The sequence below is a fragment of the Neovison vison genome, chromosome 1 (genome assembly GCF_020171115.1).
Source record: "Neovison vison isolate M4711 chromosome 1, ASM_NN_V1, whole genome shotgun sequence".
In the NCBI taxonomy this organism is placed as follows: domain Eukaryota; kingdom Metazoa; phylum Chordata; class Mammalia; order Carnivora; family Mustelidae; genus Neogale; species Neogale vison.
In genome coordinates, this window is record NC_058091.1 from 316,849,158 (window position 1) to 316,868,149 (window position 18,992).

At 58.5% G+C, this 18,992-nt stretch overlaps 1 protein-coding gene across 3 annotated transcripts in view; it reads right to left on the reverse strand.

Moving 5' to 3' along the window:
• AHRR (aryl-hydrocarbon receptor repressor) overlaps nt 1-18,992 on the reverse strand; it is an 80,121-nt gene that overhangs the window by 49,441 nt on the left and 11,688 nt on the right. For 2 of the 3 annotated variants that reach the window (XM_044234503.1, XM_044234480.1), the window contains exon 3: nt 13,735-13,916. In XM_044234503.1, coding sequence (XP_044090438.1) covers nt 13,735-13,916 — 182 coding nt within the window. Of the gene's footprint in view, nt 1-13,734; nt 13,917-18,992 lie in introns of those variants that run through there. The other variant, XM_044234511.1, reaches the window with a different exon arrangement.

Consider the following 18,992-nt stretch of genomic DNA (forward strand, 5'->3'; position numbering starts at 1 on the left):
CGCTCCCCTGTAATGCAGGTCCAACACCCCTGATATGCCACGTGCAGGCCCCTAGGGGTCAGGGCGCCCACCTGCAGACAGACAGGTGCAGCATGTGGGACCCACTGCGAGGGGAGGTCAGCAGCTCCACCCACCTCCAGGCTCCCTTCTGGGGCCAAACGCGAGGCTTCTCCCAGGCCCACGTGTGTCCAGAAGCGGACGGTGCCCTGCGCAGCGCTGGCCTGCCTCTCGCAACACTGAGTCTCCCCAACCAGACTAAGGCCCCGGCAGAGAGAGTCAGCGGGGAGTGCATGCTTCCCAGGAGCAGGGCCGTGGTGGGTGTGGCGCTGCCCCTCCTGGAGGGCACAGGTCCCCCCTAACAGGGTCTAGAGACCCCTCTGCTGTTTCTACAGCAAATGAACTGGCCGACACCTCACAGGTGTCAGACGTTCAAACCATCCCTTCCTTCTCCTTCCAAGGACTGAACAACGGACTCCTCAGTTGGCCTCTGGAGGGGAAGGGGCATCCGTGCTGGAAGAAAGGGGTACAGTGATCCTCAAGGGCCTTGAACTACTCAGAGGTGAGTGCTGGCTGCCCCGCTACCTGTGGACAGGCTGTCCTTGCACCCAGAGGCCAGGCCAGGTCGGCTCACCTCCCTCCCTTAGAGGCCTGTGGTCTGTGCTGCTCTGGGGTCAGGGGCCTGCCCGCTCCTGCCCAGGGAGGGTCAGAGGGAGCTGGGACACCACCGGGGTCTCCTGACAAGCCCAGCCTCCTCCAGCCCTGGAGTGGAGGTGAGCCGTGGGGAGCAACCGGGTTGGGGCGGGCTGGGAGGGCCGCGGGGCACAGAGTGGCTCTGGGAAGGCCCTCGGGAGGACAGTGGGCAGAGCAGGGGCGCCCAGCGTGTGTGGGGAAAGGCGCCTGGTCAGGGCAGGAATCTGGGGAGGGACCCGGACGATAAGGATCCTGGGGCACCCCCAGCGCCCCCAGAAGACAGGCAGCCCCTTCCTCACAGGACAGAGTGCCTGTCAGGCTGCTCCTGGGGGCGGGGCTCTCCCCTTCCGGGGGCATCTATACCCACAGAGCAGGAGGGCTGGCCCTGTCCCCCGGAGCGGGGCACACAAAACTTTCTCACGGCTCCCATGAAGACATGCAGGGCTCGGCGTGCCGCTCCCCTGCGCTCTCTTCCCGCAGCCCCACGTGAAGGGCCTCCATCTATGATCTGCTCCTACTCTGCAGACACATGGGGCTTTCTGGGGAGGGTCACAGGACCGGCATTCCACCGGGGGTGCGGGCACGGCCAGAAGAGACCCCCGTGGGCAGCATAGGGCCAGGGGCGAGTCTCCGGCCTCCCCTCCCCAGGGGTCCCCCCATCTGAGCCTGGATGTCTCCCACACCGGTGAGGACCGCCCAGGCCGTGCCCCCTTCTGTGAGGGACAAAATGATTTCATGATGACACCCAGGGGCCCCCAGAGGCAGGGCCCACTGGGCGGACACTCCCCTCTGTCATCGCCGCGTCAGGCCGGCCAACCAGCTGGACCCAGCGCGTGAGACCCAGGCCGGGGGGCGGACGGAGAAGGAGTGGACACAGCAGGTCCGTGCGAGGACGCTCTGGGCCGGGGTCTGGACAGCGTGAGTCAGAGGAAGGGAGGGCTCCTTCCCGCGGCCTTCCCTGACCCACAGTGGGGGTGCGTCGTGAGGGCTCTGCGCGGGGGAGGGGAGTCCACAGCCCCGGGCAAGTGTCCGGGCAGGTGGGGACTCGCAAGGTGGGGGGAGGGACCAGAGCAGCCATCGAAAGCCTCAAGTTCTGGGCGCAAGGAAAAGGTCCGGAGTACGAACAACGCAGGCTTCTCGCAGGCACGGTGTTTGGAGAGTGAGAGCCCAGTGTGAGGCGCCGTCGCGCCCGGATTCTCCAGAGATCTCCCACTTTCCAAGACGCAGCGGGAGACATCCCACTTCCCGCGGCTCAACAGGCAGCACCGGAGGCAGGTTTCCTCGGAGCCGCCGCGGACAGGCCGCAGGTCCCCCTGCGTGCGACACGTGCGACCACTTTCCGGGCCGCGTGGCCTAACGGGGGCCCACGTTCTGCGGAGAAAATGCAGACAAAACGCGCTCTTTCCACCCGTCCCCAGAGCAGGACGGAACCAAAAAGAGGTCCCCGGGAAGAAACAGGAAAGGGAACGCGGCCCGCGGCAGACCGAGCTCTCTCCCGGTGTGAAGGGTCTGGAACAGCCGAGCCCGGGGCAGCGGGTTCAGTCTCCGCACGGCTGGAGGAACGAGCTCCAGAAACCGTGAAGCCCGACCAGGCAAGCCCGGAAGGGGAGCTGCTGCTTCTCAAGTCAGATGCTCCCTCGGGGACTAAGCGCACGGTGCCTGGGGAAGACCGCCACGCGCGGGGCAGGGCCACGGCGCCAACAGCCCCAGGGTTGGGGGGGGCGGCTGCGACCCCGCAGCGCCAGCCTCGGGGGGCACGCCCGGCGGCCTCTGGGCCAGCAGCCCCCGCGCTGCACCTACAGGCCCCCAGGGTCCAAGACCCAGAGGAGCAGAGCTGCCAGAGAACATCTGATTCACCGATAAAGAATGGATTTATAATAAATGTATAAAGAAGCCACCAGTTACACAACCTCGATTTTGCAAATAACCCGACTTGAAGTTAGCGTGTGAGTCACCGTCGGCGTCACCGTGAAGTGAGCGGTTCCTACCAAGCGGGCGTCACTCGGGCCAGAGCTGCGGACTGGAAGGAGGTGGAGGCCATGTGCCCGGGGGCCTCCGCAGCTCGGGCTCATTCACGGGCTCGCTGGGCATCCCCGCCTGTCCTGGGGGCTGCCCTCCTGGGGAGGCTGTGCCAGCAGTGTGGGGAGGCGGGGCGGGACGGGTGTGGCGGGGGACGCAGCCTGGGGGCCACACCAAGGAAGGATCTGAAGAGCCTGAGGGACTGGGGGTGCGCTCGGCTGCGAGACAGGGAGCCCAGCAGGTGCGCGGGGCTGTCGGGGAAGTCCCTGGGGCCCCACCTCGTGCCCCACGGCGCCCGTCCCGCCGCACAATGTCCCTGTCCCACGGTCAGACCCGGTCTGTGGGAAGTGCTGGCTCTTCTGTCCTGACCAAAGGACTGGGCGCCCGAAGATGCCAAGTGCCGACACAACCTGCCTGAGAAACGCCGGCGTGTGCCACGGCCCCGACCTCTCGCCTGCCCGCCGGCACTCCGAGTCTCCCAGGGACTCGCTCCTGGTCCCGCTCCTGAGCGGCCACGATGCACACCTCAGAGCAACTTTCCAGGGTTCGTTTCCTTTCCCGCAGGTTCTGTGCCGCTCTGAGACAATGTCCAGCTTACAGAGACGCTCCGAGACAGCACAAAGGGCACAAATTCCGTTTGCCTGGAGATGGCACCGACTGTGCCACAAACACCCTCTCAGCTGGGGCCCCTCCGTCCCCAGTGTCCTTGGTCTGCCTCACCTTCCACCACCTTGACCCTGAAGACCAGCACCAAGTACTCTGCAAACCATCTGGGTATGTTTGTTGCCTCCTGTTAGACCAAGGTCTAGCCCTCCTCAGCCGGAACATGACCCAAGAGAAAACGTGTTTTTCTCTGCCTCCTGGTGCGTGGCGCGTGACCCCAGTGCACGCCGCCGTCAGCGGGGTCAGAGCTGGTCGCCTGGGACAGCTGGTTTCTCCATTCTAAGCTCTTCCCTTAGGCATGAATTGCTGGAAGACAGTTTTAAGACCACGATAATCCCACTCCTGACCCCACTCTGATGCACTGATTTTAGCACATTTCCTGCCTGAGTTATTGCTACAATGGTTAGTGACCACTGACTTTATGATGCCCCTCTGTCTCCAGTCCCCTACCCACGGCCCTTCCTCCTGCCTATCAGCAGTCGGCCCCAACACTCACTCATTCATTCGTATCAAGGTGCGTTTATGGAACCCTATTTTATTCACTGGGTTATGAACTATTACTCTCCTTTTAATGATGAGCTGGTCCAGACTTGGCCAGTGAGAGCCCTGTTGGGATAGCTGCATCCCGTGGCTTGTCTCTTACCCTCTCTGAGCACTGCGGTCACTTTCTGGCTCGAGGTTGAGCCAAGGGTCCTGGGTCTTTAAATATCTGTGGCATCAATAAGCATCTGTCCTTGTCACGTCCTTCATACTGTTGATTCTTTTCCCCCCATTCAGGGAGCTTTAAGCTCCCTTGCTTCCCCTCTGCCCCTGACCTCTGGGCGTAGCATGGGGAAGAGCAGAGCTGAGGTCATGCCTCCATAGGTACGCGCAGGCAAGGCTGGAGGGCGGCTGTGACCGGCAGGGCCTGGGGCGGCACGACGCTAGACCAGGGCTGGAGAAGGAGACGACCCAGATGAGATGTGCCATGGGTGCCACCCAGAACGAGAGTCGGCACACAGCACAGAGCCTCAGGACCCTTGGAGTGACCCCGAGCCAGACCTGTGCTCCAAGCTGACCTGTGCCGTCCCTGCTCCGACTCCAGCAGGAAGCCGGAGCTCCTCGTCGGTGAGCAGCAACTAGAAACCAAGAGCAGAATGTGCGCTATGCTCACCGCTCCACCGGCCTTTGCCAGAGGGCAGAGCAAGCACACACGCACGCACGCACGCACACACACACACACACACACACACACATCTATGTCTATATCTGTCTATATGTTTTGAAAACCATGAGCTTACACCACAACCTCTAATTCCAATGCAACACCACAGGAATTCAGTGTAGAGTGGAATGATTTTTCCTTTAATATTTGGTAGAGATTGCTTTAAAAGCATCTGGGCCGGGCGCCTGGGTGGCTCAGTGGGTTAAGCCGCTGCCTTCGGCTCAGGTCATGATCTCAGGGTCCTGGGATGGAGTCCCGCATCGGGCTCTCTGCTCAGCAGGGAGCCTGCTTCCCTCTCTCTCTCTCTGCCTGCCTCTCTGCCTGCTTGTGATCTCTCTGTCAAATAAATAAATAAAATCTTTAAAAAAATAAAAATAAATAAAAATAAATAAAAATAAATAAAAAAAACCCATCTGAGCCTAGATTTTAACTATTGACTCAATTTTTAAAAAAAGATTTATTTGGGGGCGCCTGGGTGGCTCAGTGGGTTAAAGCTTCTGCCTTCAGCTCAGGTCATGATCCCAGGGTCCTGGGATCGAGCCCCGCATCGGGCTCTCTGCTCAGCAGGGAGCCTGCTTCCTCCTTCTCTCTCTCTGCCTGTCTCTCTGCCTATTTGTGATCTCTCTCTGTCAAATAAATAAATAAAATCTTTAAAAAAAAAAGATTTATTTGTTTGTTTGTTTGTTTATGAGAGCACGTGCACATGCACAAGCAGGGGGAGGACCAGAGGGGAGGGAGATGGTGGGGGACAGACTCTGTGCTGAGTGTGGAGCCCAACACAAGGCTCCATCTCAGGACTGTGAGTGAGATCAGGACCTGAGCAGAAACCAAGAGTCAGATGCTTAATGGACTGAGTCACCCAGGTGCCCCCTGATTCAACTTCTTTATTAGTCATATGACTATTTGGGGCTTTTATTTCCTCTTGAGTTAATTTTAACAAGCTAAAATTTCAGCCATGGGTTCACTTATGTTTTCAAATTTATTGGCATAAATTTGTTCTTAATAGCCTCAAATTTTCTTTTCTTAAAGATTTTATTCATTTGTTTGAGAGAAGCATGAATAGGGGAGAAGGACAAAGAGACTCCCCAGTGAGCAGGGAGCCTGATGTGTGGCTTGATCCCAGGACCCTATGATCATGACCTAAGCCAAAGTCAGATGCTTAACTGACTGAGCCACCCAGATGCCCCTCCGAATTACCTTTTAAATATCTGTGGCATCTAGAAGCATGTTCTCTCTACATCCTCATACTGCTGATTCTTTTTCTTTTTTTTTAAAGATTTATTTATTTATTTAAAAGAGAGAGAGAAAGAAAGAGAGAGACAGAGATCCCAAGCAGGCAGAGAGGGAGGGGGAAGCAGGCTCCCGCTGAGCAGAGAGCCCGACGAGGGGCTCGATCCCAGGACCCTGGGATCATGACCTGAGCCGAAGGCAGAGGCTTTAACCCACTGAGCCCCCCAGGTGCCCCCATACTGCTGATTCTTTCCTCCCCATTCAGTCTCACCAGATCTTTATAAGTTTTATCACTGTGGATGGATTCTATTGTATGTTTCTCTTCCATTTCACTTCCCCTTCATTATTTTCTTTCTTTGACTCTCTCTTTATTTTACTTTTCTTTATCAGAACTACTAAACCAAGTAGTTCATTAATTTTCCACTTTTACTTTTTATATACAAACTCATAAGGTCATTTATATCTGAGGGTCACCTTAGCTGCATCCTAGACATTTTGATTTGTGAATATTTTCTTCCTTCCATAATGCTTTCTTCTTTAATTTATGAGTTAGCTACAAGTGTATTTATTTGCAAGTACAAAGGTTTCAAGTCATCTTTCTATTACTGACTTCCAGCTCAGTTATACTGAGGTCTTAACATGAAGTTGTCGTCATTTTGTCTTTTGAAATTTATTGAGACCTGCTTTATGGACGGATACGTTTTCAGTATATTTACAAATGTCACGTGGGTTTGAAAAGACGTGAACTCTGTAGTTTCAGTGTTTTAAGTGTGTCCTTTAGATTCACTTTTTTGCATCATTGAAATCTCCTGGGACCTTTACTGATTTGTATTTATTTGATCTATTAAATACTGAAAGAATTACTTAAAACCTTTTGTGATGATGAATTCATGCATTTTTCTGAATAGTTCTGTCACTTTCTGTTTTGTATTTCTAAGGTCATGTTACTAGAAGCCCACAAATTTTAAATTATTTTATTGCTTGGTAAGATTTTTTCAATTTAAAATTTTAACTGACTTAAATTTTTAAAATCATTATCTAGAGACTCCCTCATGACCTCCAGTAATATTTTTAACCAAAATTCAAAATTTTTACATTAAAATGGATTCATCACATTTCTTTCATTAGCACCTTTCCAGGCCATTTGTAAGCTGATGCAGCAACGCGCTCCAACGACCCTGTCTTGTCGTCGGTGCGTTCAGTGTATCCACGTTTACTGTAATTTGTGGCATAACTGGGATTTTGTGTTTTCTACTCCGTGCTTCCATATCTCTCTTTTCTCCTTTCTTTTCTTTTTTTCTTTAATTGATTGCATTTTCTCATTCTGCTTTCTCTCTACACTAGCTTGAGAGGAAACCCCAGCTCTCTCGTCCTGATGACTAACCCGGACACTGTCTGATGAATTAGCTCATCAACTTTCCCAGGAAATCAACACATGGACCCCTGACGTCTGTGCCTCAAGTCTCTCTCCACTTTTATGTGCTTTTGTGGTTAGGAATTTATTCTCTCTCCTGGTTTTGTTCCTACGATACAAAAAATTACTGTTTTGTACGGCGTGTACTTCGGCCCTCCCGCACAGTCACCACCGACTCTGGTATTCCTCCCGTCTCCCTCCCAAGTCCCCACCTGCAATTCCCGACCTTCCGCATGAGGTCCTTTAAATTTCCTCTTATAAAAACCCCTTGGCTTCACATAGTTTTTGGTCTCTCAGTATTCCTTAGTTTCCTGCGGTCTCACTGATACTTCGTAACAGGTTTCAGACCATTTACCTCCGCATTGTTGTCTGTCAGCAGAAAGACTGATTGGTTACTGGGCCATTGTACTTTTGGAAACAGAAAAACCATTAATTTGGTACAGAATTCTCCACTAGACTCCAAATGCCAGGGCACAGGGACCACGGTGGCTCTTCTGTTGTCCTCCTGGTAACAGGTTGTTCATACGGAACTCGTTCTGTCTGCAAGAGTGGAGGCCCCAAAAGAACAGGGTGCCGAGTACATCCAAGTCCCAAAATGAGATTCCAGGGGACTCGGACAGGGTGGCCAGGGAGCCGTCAGAGGTGAGGGATGCTCGAGGCTGGGAGGAGGGCCTCCTTGGAGGGGCTGTGCCGTGAGTCCAGTGCCCCCACCTGCCCCAGGAGGCTGGCGAGGGCTCTCTCTCCTCAGCTTGTGCCCCGTGAGAGGGGCTTCCTGAGGCCCTCTACAAAGGCCTGCCATGTGGCTGCTGGGGCTGGTGGGGGCCCTGGGAGCTGCTGTCTCTCTACACTCAAGAAATGCAAATGACATGGGTTAAAGCCTCTGGTCATGATCTCACGGTCCTGGGATCAAGCCCCGCATCGGGCTCTCTGCTCAGCGGGGAGCCTGCTTCCCTTCCTCTCTCTCGCTGCCTGCCTCTCTGCCTGCTTGTGATCCCTGTCTGTCAAATAAATACATGAAATCTTTAAAAAAACAAAAAAGAAAAGAAATGCAAAGGACAAAGGCCATGCCGGAAGCTCCTGGCAGGACCCAGGCGGCACCATCGTGGTCAGTGCCGCCTGCCGACCTGGGGGCTATCCAAAGTGTGCACTTCCTGGAGAGCAGGGAGGGCCACAGTGCCCCAGAACTGGCCTGGAACTTCTCAAATCCTCCAAATCCTCCTGGAGACACGAGCAGGGGCCTCAACAGAAGAGGCCAGAGGCCCCGAATGACACCCGAGGCTAAGAAATCGGGTGCCACGCACCAGCTGGAGAGGACGGAGCACCAGGTGTAGGAGAAGACCCCCGGCTCCCCACCGAGCCCTGCCTGCTGGCAATGCTGGCCACACGGGACCCCACTGGACCCCCGCCTCTCTGCCCGCCGCTGCTCTGAACCAGAAGGGTAGGAAACCACAGCTACGACGGGCACAGGACCACGAGGAGAAGCAGCCGACCCGAGCGCCAGCCCTCCTGCCTGCCGCAGCCCTAGACGAGGGCGGGGAGAAGCTCACGCTGGAAAGACAGATCCTGCTAACACCAAGCGCAGCCTGCCTAGGGAGCCCAGGTGAGGAGGGGTGTTGGGGGTTAAGGGGAGAGACACTGAACTCTTCGGACCAGAAGCATCGGGGTTGTCCTGGTTCTTCCTGGGCTGGCCGTGGGGAGCGGGGCGGGGTGGGGGGTGGGCAGCCACAGAGTTTGTGTTTGCTGGGGCGGAGAAGAAAAAACCAAAGCTGTCTTGTGTTGACCCAAGTTCTGGCTCCGTCTCAGTCCTGAGCTGACGTGAGAACCAGGAGGGAGGGAGGGCATTGGTGCAGGCACCGACCAGTGATGCCGGCTCCTCCTCCTGGAAGTAACTTAGGGCCGACGGGAGACCTAAAATGGCTCAGAGAAGCACCCAGCGTGATCGGACGGCTGCTGCGGGAGCCTGCTGGGGGCAGGGGTCAGAAGCCGGTGGCACAGGCGCTGGGGCTCCATCCCGAATGACGCAGAGCGACGGCGTCTTTGCTGGAAATGCCCAGGGAGCCATCCTCCAGAAAAGCTGCCAACGCAGAGGAAGGGGTGAGGGAAGGCGGCTCTAGGAGCAGACGAGCAGGGAGGCGGCGGCAGTGAGCATATCCACGTCGCTGGGGGTGAATCCGGGGGACGCTCCCCGTGAGAGAGGAGGCAGGACCCGGCCCTGCTGCCCCCGCCTGGCCCCCCTCAGTCAGCTGGGGCTGCCGTCGGGCGACATCACGCCCGGTGTCTGAGCAGCAGACAGGTTCCCCTCACAGGTCTGGAGGCTGGGGCTCCCGGCCAGGAGGCTCCGTGTCTTCTGAAAGCTCCTTTCCCGGCTCAGAGCCCTCTGGTGACTGCTCAGATAGACACTGTGGGGTTGGGTCCACGCTCGGCCGGATTAACCCTTAATACTCCCAGAGGCAGCATCTCTGAACACAGCCACATGGGGTCAGGGGCTCAGGGTGTGCATCCAGGGGTGCGAACACCCAGTCTGGGACAGGCTCGCCGGGAGAAAGGTATGCCTAGCGACAGCTGCACGCAGGTGCAGTGAACTCATGCCCCGTCGTGCGTGACACGACCATGAAGAAGCGCTGCCCCCGAACCTGCTTCACCAGCCCGGCCTCCCTTGAGGCTCTGGACACAGCCTCCCCTGGGGGGGACAGGGCTCAGACCCACCCCTGCCAGACTCCACGGCGTGTGTGCGGAACCGGACCCCACGGGCTGAGCACAGAGCACGTGAACGGCAGGGAGGCCCAGCCAAGGTCCACGGGCTGCCCTGTCCCGCGAGAGAGCTCCACGTTCCTACCGAGAGCCAGGACTCCTTCTCCCCTTCCCCTCCTCCCTGGGCTCTGTTTGTTGATGCTGTCCCCTCTCCCCTCTCTGACACTTGTCTGCGTTCGATGCTCCCGTCTGCAAGACGCACGGGCTGGACGCAGCAGGCAGACCTCGGGCTCTCCGTCACCCATGAGCAGTGCTTCTCCACCACAGGAGCTTGTCCCTCTGGCCAGCGAGTCCCCGGAGGAGCCCACGCTGCCGGGCTTCTACCTGGGGAGAAGGGCCCTGATGGACCCCTGGGCGTAAGGGAGGGGGTGCTGGGGCTCCTGGGACTCTCCATCCTGGAGGAACCAGCTTTGATCAGGCCCCACCACAAGGGCCCTTTCTGCTTCTCCTCTTGCCCCGCCTGCCCGCCGCCTGTCAGCTCTCAGTTTCCTATTTTGCGAACAGTGACATTCACAATAGTGGAAAATCCCAGTCTTGTGTGGGAGCAGAGGGGTTAACGGAAACACTGGCCCACCACCCGTGCAGAAACCAGATAAGTCAAATTTGAAGACCCTGCTGCTTCCACAAACCCTGCAATGCCAACGTGAGAGTCAACATTACAGGCGGATTTTGAGGCCTCATTACCCTTGGACACTGAAAGGCTCCAGGTCCCGTCCTTCCCAAAGGTAAGGTTTTATGGAAGCTTTAATGAAATTAACTCGCCCATTTCTCAGTCAGGAAGCGCAGATGAAGATCCAATTTTTGTAGCCTGACTTTTTTCTCACTGCACAGTGGAAATGAACCCAGAAACTTTCTAGAATTTCCTCTACAATGCACAGCTTGAAAGGATCACAAACTTTAGAATCCTTGGTAGAAAAGGCATGGTGGAGAAATCAAGTTTGTGTCGACAGCCAGCCAGGACGGCGGCCACGTAGCAGCGAGCTGGGCCTCACAGGCCTGCCACAGGACCTCGATGGGCCCGTGGGCTCAGATGACCTGGAGGCCGTCCGCCTGCATCAGCGGGAGGTGGGGGGTAGCATCTGGTTAAGAAGAGCAAGGCCCTCAGGCAGGTACTGGGACAGCTGCCCAGACTCTTGGGAACTCTGGGTCGGGGTCTTTCTGAGCCCACCAAACCTGGCCTGGCTGGCACAGCTAGATCCGTCCAGAGAAGAGCTGACCCAGTCCCTACCCAACCGCCCGGGAAGGAGGTCAGGTCGGCGAGGCTGTGCCAGAGGGAGAAGGCAAGCCACCAGCCCCACCCCGGGTGGCCCCAAACCTGGCCCCGCTGTCCAAACGGGCCTCAGTGGGAGTTGGGGCCACCAGCGGTGTAGAAGCACCTCCAAGGCTGGTCCGGGGACCGCGGCTCTCCACCCCACTTCGCACGCCTCTCTCCCTCATCCCTTCGCAGACCTTGTGCGGCAAAACTGCTAACGTGTCCCGACTCAGCCCAGCAAACTGACCTCAGATGGACTGCCAAAAAGCCCTGGGAACGGGGACGAGGCCTCCCCAAGGGGGCACGAGGACATCTGGACAGTGCCCCCACCCAGGTACAGAAACCTGGGCACAGTCCCCAGTCTCCCGACAGCCCCCAGGACCAGTCCCCGGCACTGAGCCCATAGCTGGCTCGGTGCACTCGGAGGCCCCACTGGCTGGGTCACTGCTGATTCTTAGTTTTAAAAAGTTCAAAACCGCTGAGGGTCTGTTACTCTCAACTTCTGCTCCGAACACGGAAGCTGGGAAGGACACAGTCCCACCGTGAAGCAGTGTGGTACCACCTTCTGATACACGGGTGTTCTTGGCCCATCAGAGACCCGAGGCCGCGGGCAACCGAGAACCCCAAACCCTGGACACCAGAGCCTCCAGAGAGAGGCAGGAGCCAGACGTGTGGACGCTGCACAGGACAATGCCGACAGCATTCACACGCGGTGGTGAACGTGACCGGGGGGAGGAGGCTGTGGGACAGCAAACTGCCGGCATATAGCTCCCCACGGGGGAAAGCAAGCCACGAGGGGCTCTTGGTGCAGGCCGGGGGGGCACCAGGCACTGTCGCCTGAGAGCCTGGGGATCCCCCAGCACCACTGGGGAAGGGGAACTGAATCCCTCTGTCCCCCGGGAAGGGGCCCTGACCCAGGAGTCTCCACCCAGATGCAGGACCTTGGCAATGAGGGGCCCAACACTTGACAGCCTGGGGTGGGGGCTGCCTCAGCACAGCCTGCAGATTAATACCTACCCCTCACCGCCCCTGAGAAGTCCACCAGCTGAGAGCAGGGTGAACCCCAGGCCTGGGCTGTGGGAAGTCCCACAGGCCCATGTCAGGGACGAACGATGCAGGTAGCACAGGGAAGCATGGGGGCCCAGGGGACGGGGCTGCCCTAGAGGGGTCCTGGGCATGGCCGATGTCCCAGTCTCCAGGGCCACCCCGTCCCAGCAGACCCGATGGCCACCCAGCCTCGTGTGGGCGGCCTCCCCTCCAGGGCAGGTGGCCTTTCCGTCACGGCTGGCTACCAGCCCAGTGCAGAGCAAGGGCATACGTGAGTGGGCTCCCAGATTCTGGGACATCAGCGGGAGGGTGGGAGGGAGCCCCGTGTAGAGCCCTCACACGCAGAGCAGGCTCTCTGAGGCCAGCCGCGGTCAGAGGATCTGTAAGAGAAATGAAGGCCACGGTGGGGAGCCCAGCTGTACGCACTAGGCAGAGTTCTCCACAGACCCCTCACCTTCCCTCACAACGGGTCTCCGGAGGAAGTCGGGGTTGAGGACAGGCTGAGTCCTCAGGAAAACCGCCCTCCCTCTCCTGGGGGCCTGGAGAAGGCCGGCAACACAAAGCGGCTGAGTCACCCCTCAGACACGTCTGGGTTTACAAGGAGTCCGGGCCTGGCCCGTCACATGGCTAGCCGCTCCCCGACGTGTGGAGGTGGGGCACACCGGGGTCCACGTCGGCCCAGGGCCTCGGCCGGCCCCAGGCATCTTGTGTCGCGACACGAAGCTGTGCGGAGGTCGACCCCGCAGTCTCCAGGCAGAGACCAGACTCGGCTTGGCCGCAGCCCCCGCCCCTCCCCGGCGCCGCCCCCTTCACTCATGCATTTTCCTGACTCCCAGAGACACGGAGTAAGTCATGATTTTGTAAGAAGTTCAGACTTCATTCGAGATGACAGCGACAGTCACAAGCTCTGAAGTAGGTGGGGACAGTCCCTTTTCTCCCCCAGGACCTGAGCCAGGCCACAGGGAGAAGGCCCGGCCCAGAGCATCCGATGGAGCAGAGCTCTCCACACACGGTGGCGGCGAGGGTCTGACACGCCTGGCACCCCTCAGCAGAGGGGCTGGTGGCCGGCCAGGGTCACAGCAGCCCCAGGACACGCGAAGCAACAACACAGGAGGTTGGCTGCCCGACAGCTACGCCGGCTAATAGGGGAATGTGGCCTCCTGAGCTCAGTGCCGTCCTCCTGCCCCACGAAGACCCGCCTGGCCCTCCAAAGCCCCTCCCGCAGGGCTGCTCTGGCTCCTCAGCCGTCGGTGACCGCTCCTCTGACCGACCCCCGAAGACAGGGGTGCAAACTGGCCCGTCCCAGCCAAGTCGGGGGGACCCAGGTGAGTCCCAGATGGGCACGGGTGGCCCCCAGCTGGGAGCACGCGGGCACAGGAGAGGGCACGGGTGACTCCCAGACACATGCACACGGACACAGGAGACACCCAGACGGGGACACGTGGGCGCAGGCGAGAGACCCACCTTGGAAGAAGCTCTTCACGCGAAGGTAGCTGACGCTGAGGCGCAGGACAGAAAGCTTGTCCAGCTTCGAGACGATGTCAGCAGGGAGCGGCAGCAGGCTGGCCAAATGGTCCAGCTCGGCGTTGAGGCGGTCCCGGTGCCGCTTGGAAGGGTTTGACTTCTCGGCCGCCGTGGCTGGCCTCCTGTGGGGAAGCACGCACCGTCAGACTCGGGGCTCCCCACCGGCGTCCGTCACCCGCGAGCCGCAAACCCGTCCCTAGAAGTGACCTTACAGGGCAATCAGCTTCTAAATGAAAACGGTGCTGAGAAGGACAAAAGCCCCTGATGCTGGGACGCCTGTGGCTTGGTGGGTTGGACGCCCGCCTTCAGCTCAAGTGCTGGTCCTAGGGTCCTGGGATCAAGCCCCGCGTCAGGCTCCCTGCTCAGCGGGAACCTGCTTCTCCCTCTCCCGCCCCAAGATCCCGCTTGTCCTCTCTCTGTCTCTGACAAAGAAATAAATACAAACTTTAAAAAAAAGTCTCCTGGCCCTGAGCACACGAGGTTGCGAGGGCCCCATCACCGAGAGGGGCGCGTCCGGAGTGGGCAGGCGTCTCGGGAGCACGGCTGCGAGCCAGCTGTGTGGCTCCGGCAAACTTCCTGACCTCTCTGTGCGCACTCTCCCCGGAGCGGAAGAGGCCCCTGGCCCCGGGTGCCGTGCTCAGCTTTGACAAATGACCTTGTTAGGACCTGCGGTAATGGTGCGACCAGCCCCTCGGGCCGCAGGGCAGAAAGGGTCAGAGGAAAGAGTCATCGCGGAGTACGCTTGGGCACCGTCCTGCCCGCCTCACTCGCCCATCGGAGGCCGTGAGGTCACGGGCTGTGCCGCTGGGGGGTGGCTGGAGCCCTGGGTCCCACCACAGAGCCGCTCTCCCCCACAGGGGAATTCCCCTGGCCCCGGTTTCCCTGCCCACCACCCCCTCACGGAACAGAGCTGACCCCAGACCCCAGCCGCTTCTCAGTGACCTCTCTCATCTGCCTGTCTGAGGCCCCGGGATGACAGTCCCCTTCATCTGACCCTATTTCCCGCCTCACAGAAGCAGCGTCTACAGGCCCTTCGTAAACATCACGCACACAAAAGCATCTGAAGCCAGATGAGTCAGTCCAGTAGCTGGCATGGGGAGGGCCGCCCGCAGGCTCGGGAACGGGCCGGCCTGGCTCCCAGGGCCATCCCTCCCTGGGGCATGGCACCTGGCTGGCGTGAGGGCTCCTGCTGCTTCTAGGGGCTGGAGTGTCTTCTGGCCAAAAGTTCCTCCTTGTCATGAGGATGGAGAGGTTGAACAGTCTGTCTGTCCAGAGACCCCAAGCACAAACCTGCTTTGCAGAGTGTGAGGGCCCAGACCACAGAAAGCACAGGAAAGTCTGCCGCTCCGGCCCGAGGCCACATCTTCGTCCCTCTTTTCATTCCTGCTCTTGGTTTTTTTGTTGTTGTTTTTTGTTTTATAAAGATTTTATTTACTTGACAGACAGAGATCACAAGTAGGCAGAGAGGCCGGCACAGAGAGGGGGAAGCAGGCTCCCCGCTGAGCAGAGACCCCATGCGGGGCTCGATCCCGGGACCCTGAGATCATGACCTGAGCCGAAGGCAGAGGCCTTGACCCACTGAGCCCCCCAGGCACCCCTTGGTTCTGTTTTTTTGAGGTATGATTCACATGACACTAACCATTTCAAAATGGACTTTCACAGTGTTGTGTGGCCACAACTCTAGCAAGGTCCAAACCATTCCGTCGCCCAAATAAACTCCTGCACCCACTCACCAGTGTCTCCCCAGTTTCCCTCCGCCAGCCCCCGGCGACCACCAGTGGCCGAACGTCTCCATGGTTGGCCCCAGACCGCTCACGCACCCGGAGTCCCACAGTGGGAGACCGTTTGTGTCCGGCATCTTCCGTGTACATCGTGTTTCTGCATCCACTTGTGGTGTGACACTGGTCGGGACGTGGGTCGCCCTCCCGGCGGCATGGACAGGCCGCACTGCACGTCCCTGCTCCCCAGAGGACGGGCGCAGGGCACCGTCCAGAATGCTGCGGAGACGCTCGAGCAAAGCCTGTGTGTGAACCCCACTCTGCTCTCGGGCTGCAGCAGCCGCCCACCGACAGCCCAGGGCCGGCTCCTCCGAGACACGCCGATTTCCTTCTCCCACAGAACGATGTCTGCACGGGAGGGAGAGCCTCTCACCGCAGCCCCGTCTGGGCTCCTCTGACGACCCGCAGTGCCGCGTCTCTCCACAGGTGTCTGTGGAGAAATGTCTAGCCGAGTCCTCTGCCCTTTTTCTCATGGGTTGTCTTTTTCTTCTCTTCTCTTCTCTTCCCCTCCCTCCCCTCTTTTAAAGACTCATTGACCCGAGAGAGAGACACAGCGAGCGAGGGAACACACAGGGGGAGCGGGAGAGGGAGAAGCAGGTTCCCGCGGAGCAGGGAGCCCGACGCGGGGCTCCGTCCCAGGACCCTGGGACCGTGACCTGAGCCGAAGGCGGGCGCTCAACCACTGGGCCCCCCAGGCCGCTCTGGGTTGTCTTCTTCGTGTCCGGTTACGGGGTCCTTTATGCTCCAGACGCAAGTCCTTGACCAGTGTGCTACTTACAGGTATTTTGCCCGGTCTTTGAGTGTCTTTTCACTTTCTGCTGGTTTTCTTCCTTAATGAGGCACTTGCCCCTAATCCCTCATGCAGCCGGCCTCCGCGTACACCGGCAGGAGTCCTGGGGACCAAGAGCATCTCCAGCAGGGCCAGTGCCTGCAGGTGGAAGGAGAGCCCCCCGCCCCGCCACTGCCGGTGAAAGACACCCAAGGTCTCCCCAGAGACAGGGCCGTACCCAGGGCAGGTGCGGGGTTCGGAGAGGGGAGGCCACGGGAGATGGGCAGACGGCCCCCGCTGAAATGTCACGTCTGTGGAGGGCTGGGGGCGGGGGAGCCTCCCTTTGAGCCTTGCCCGAGAGTGAGCTGAGTGGTGACTTCTCCCCACCCCAACCCCACTCCCATGGGGCACCTCCTGGAGGGACGGGTGCTGGAAAGGCACCTTCAGAGTGTCTCGCGGCCCCGGCTGCCCCTGACGCGTCCCTATCAGCCCTCTCCCCGGCCCCAGGGGCCAGACCGGGAACCCTCCTACCCCAGGCCCACGTGCAGGGGGCGCGCCCTGCCAGGCTGGCCTCAAGCACAGGCCCAGGGGCCCGAGGAGGAAACGCCAAGTCCCTGGGCAGAGACTCAGCAGGAAGGGACAAGGGACGAGAGACCAGTGCCATCAGCAGCATGAGACAGCCGCCGCTGTCTCCGATGGAAGCAAAAGATGACCTGGAAGAATGGGGGGGGCTCCCCAAACCGACCTCCTGGACAGGTTCAACGCATTCACAGTTAAAACGCCAGTAGGGCTTTTTCCCAGAAACTGACAGGCTCATCCTAAAAGGTACATGGAAACACAAAGGACCAGGAAAGCCAATTAAAGAAGAACAATTAGAGGACTGTCCTTTTGATTTTAAGCTTTCTCTAAATCCACAACATTCAAGACAGCTTCGTGTTACGGGAAAGACAAAAGTCTACAGCAGGGACCAGAGCAGGGACTCTAGAAACAAACCCACTTATCTTTGGCCAACTCATTTGACAAAGACATTATGGAGTCCAATAGAGAAAGAAAGTCGTTTCAGGAAATGGGGCTGGTGAACCAGACGCCCATGAACGTAAGTGAGCACCAGGCCTCACCTCCCACGACTCCCCAGAATCAACTCAAAGAGGGCCACAGACCTCAATCTATAGCCTCCTCTAAAACTTGACAGGAAAACACAAGACAGCATATTTGGGACGTCGGGACAGTCCCAGGACCCTCAGAAGACACATCCACGCTCAAAGGTGTAAAAGAAAAAATAGATAAGTTGATCCTCATCAATATTTTTAATGTCTTTTGAAAATCCCCATTGAGAACATGGAAGGGACTCCTGGCGCTCGTCTGCAGGATTCGATCTCACAGCTGGGAGCTCCAGCCCCAGCTTCCGAGTGGAGATTACTGAAAAAATCAACAAGACAGACAGCAACATGAGAAGGTCGCCACAGACTGCGGGAAGTGTCCCTAACAGCTTACACCCAGAACACATCAAGAAGCACTACAATCCTATAAGAAAACAAAAAATCCAATATGAAGAAAGGCAAGTTATTTAAACAGACCCTTCACCAGAGAAGAAATGGGGGTGATGAATCAGCCCACGAAGGACATTCAGCTCCGCTTGGGGCTCAGGAAGGGCAGACGGGAGCCGCGCGAGGCCGGGCCGCAGCCCACGGAGACACAGACGGCACAGAGGCTTGCAGGGCACTGCGGTGGTTCCCCAACAGTAACTGGCCTTGCTGTCGAAGTCGACAATCCCACTGCACACAAAGCCTTGTCCATAAACGTTCACGGCACCTTCACTGGTAATGGCCCAAACCTGGGAGCCCCGGAGTGTCGGCCCACAGGTGACCGAGTGAGGTGGGGCGTCTGGACACAGCCGCCCTGCTTGGCTGGAAATGGGGGCACACTCGGGGCACGCCAGCTGCCAGTGAATCTCAAGACCATGGCGCATGATTCCATTTACAGAAAATTCCGGAAACACGAAGCGGGCTACAGGACAGAGCACATCGGGGCTGCCTGGACAGAGGTGGAGGCAGGAACGGCACGCAGGACACTGGAGGTGCGGTGCGGGGTCGGTGATGTCCGTGGGGCTTGCACGGGTCACACCAGACTGTGCACGTACGCACGCCCAGTCCCAGCAAGGAGAAAAGTGAGAGCCGCAAACCCCTCTAGGAGCTCCTGGGGACCCCCACGGGGCCTCCCCATGGCCTCCGTACCCAGCTCCCCAGCCCCCAAAACGGGCCTCTCGGGAGAAGGGCTCCCAGCCAGGACCTGGCACTTGGGCGTCTCCTCAGCCCACCCCACACTCCACAGCTGCCATCGCTGACCCCTTCCAGGAGTGCAGACAGGCATGCACAGACCTACCACAGACCATGCCCAGAAGAGGACGGGGCCAACTGCAGCCCCACGGCCCTCTGGCGTGGCTAGAAACATGGGCCATGGAGCAGCCAGTGCAGCCAGAGCTGGTGGGGAGGGCTCCTGTCCCAGGTGCAAACAGACATCAAAACCAACTCGTCCGGCCTCCAGTGTCCCTAGAACGTGTCCCGAGAGAGGTGCTCTGCTCCCGAGCACACAGCTGGCAGCCGTCCTCGTGCGGGTGGACATGGCAGCCGTCAGGACACACAGACATGCCA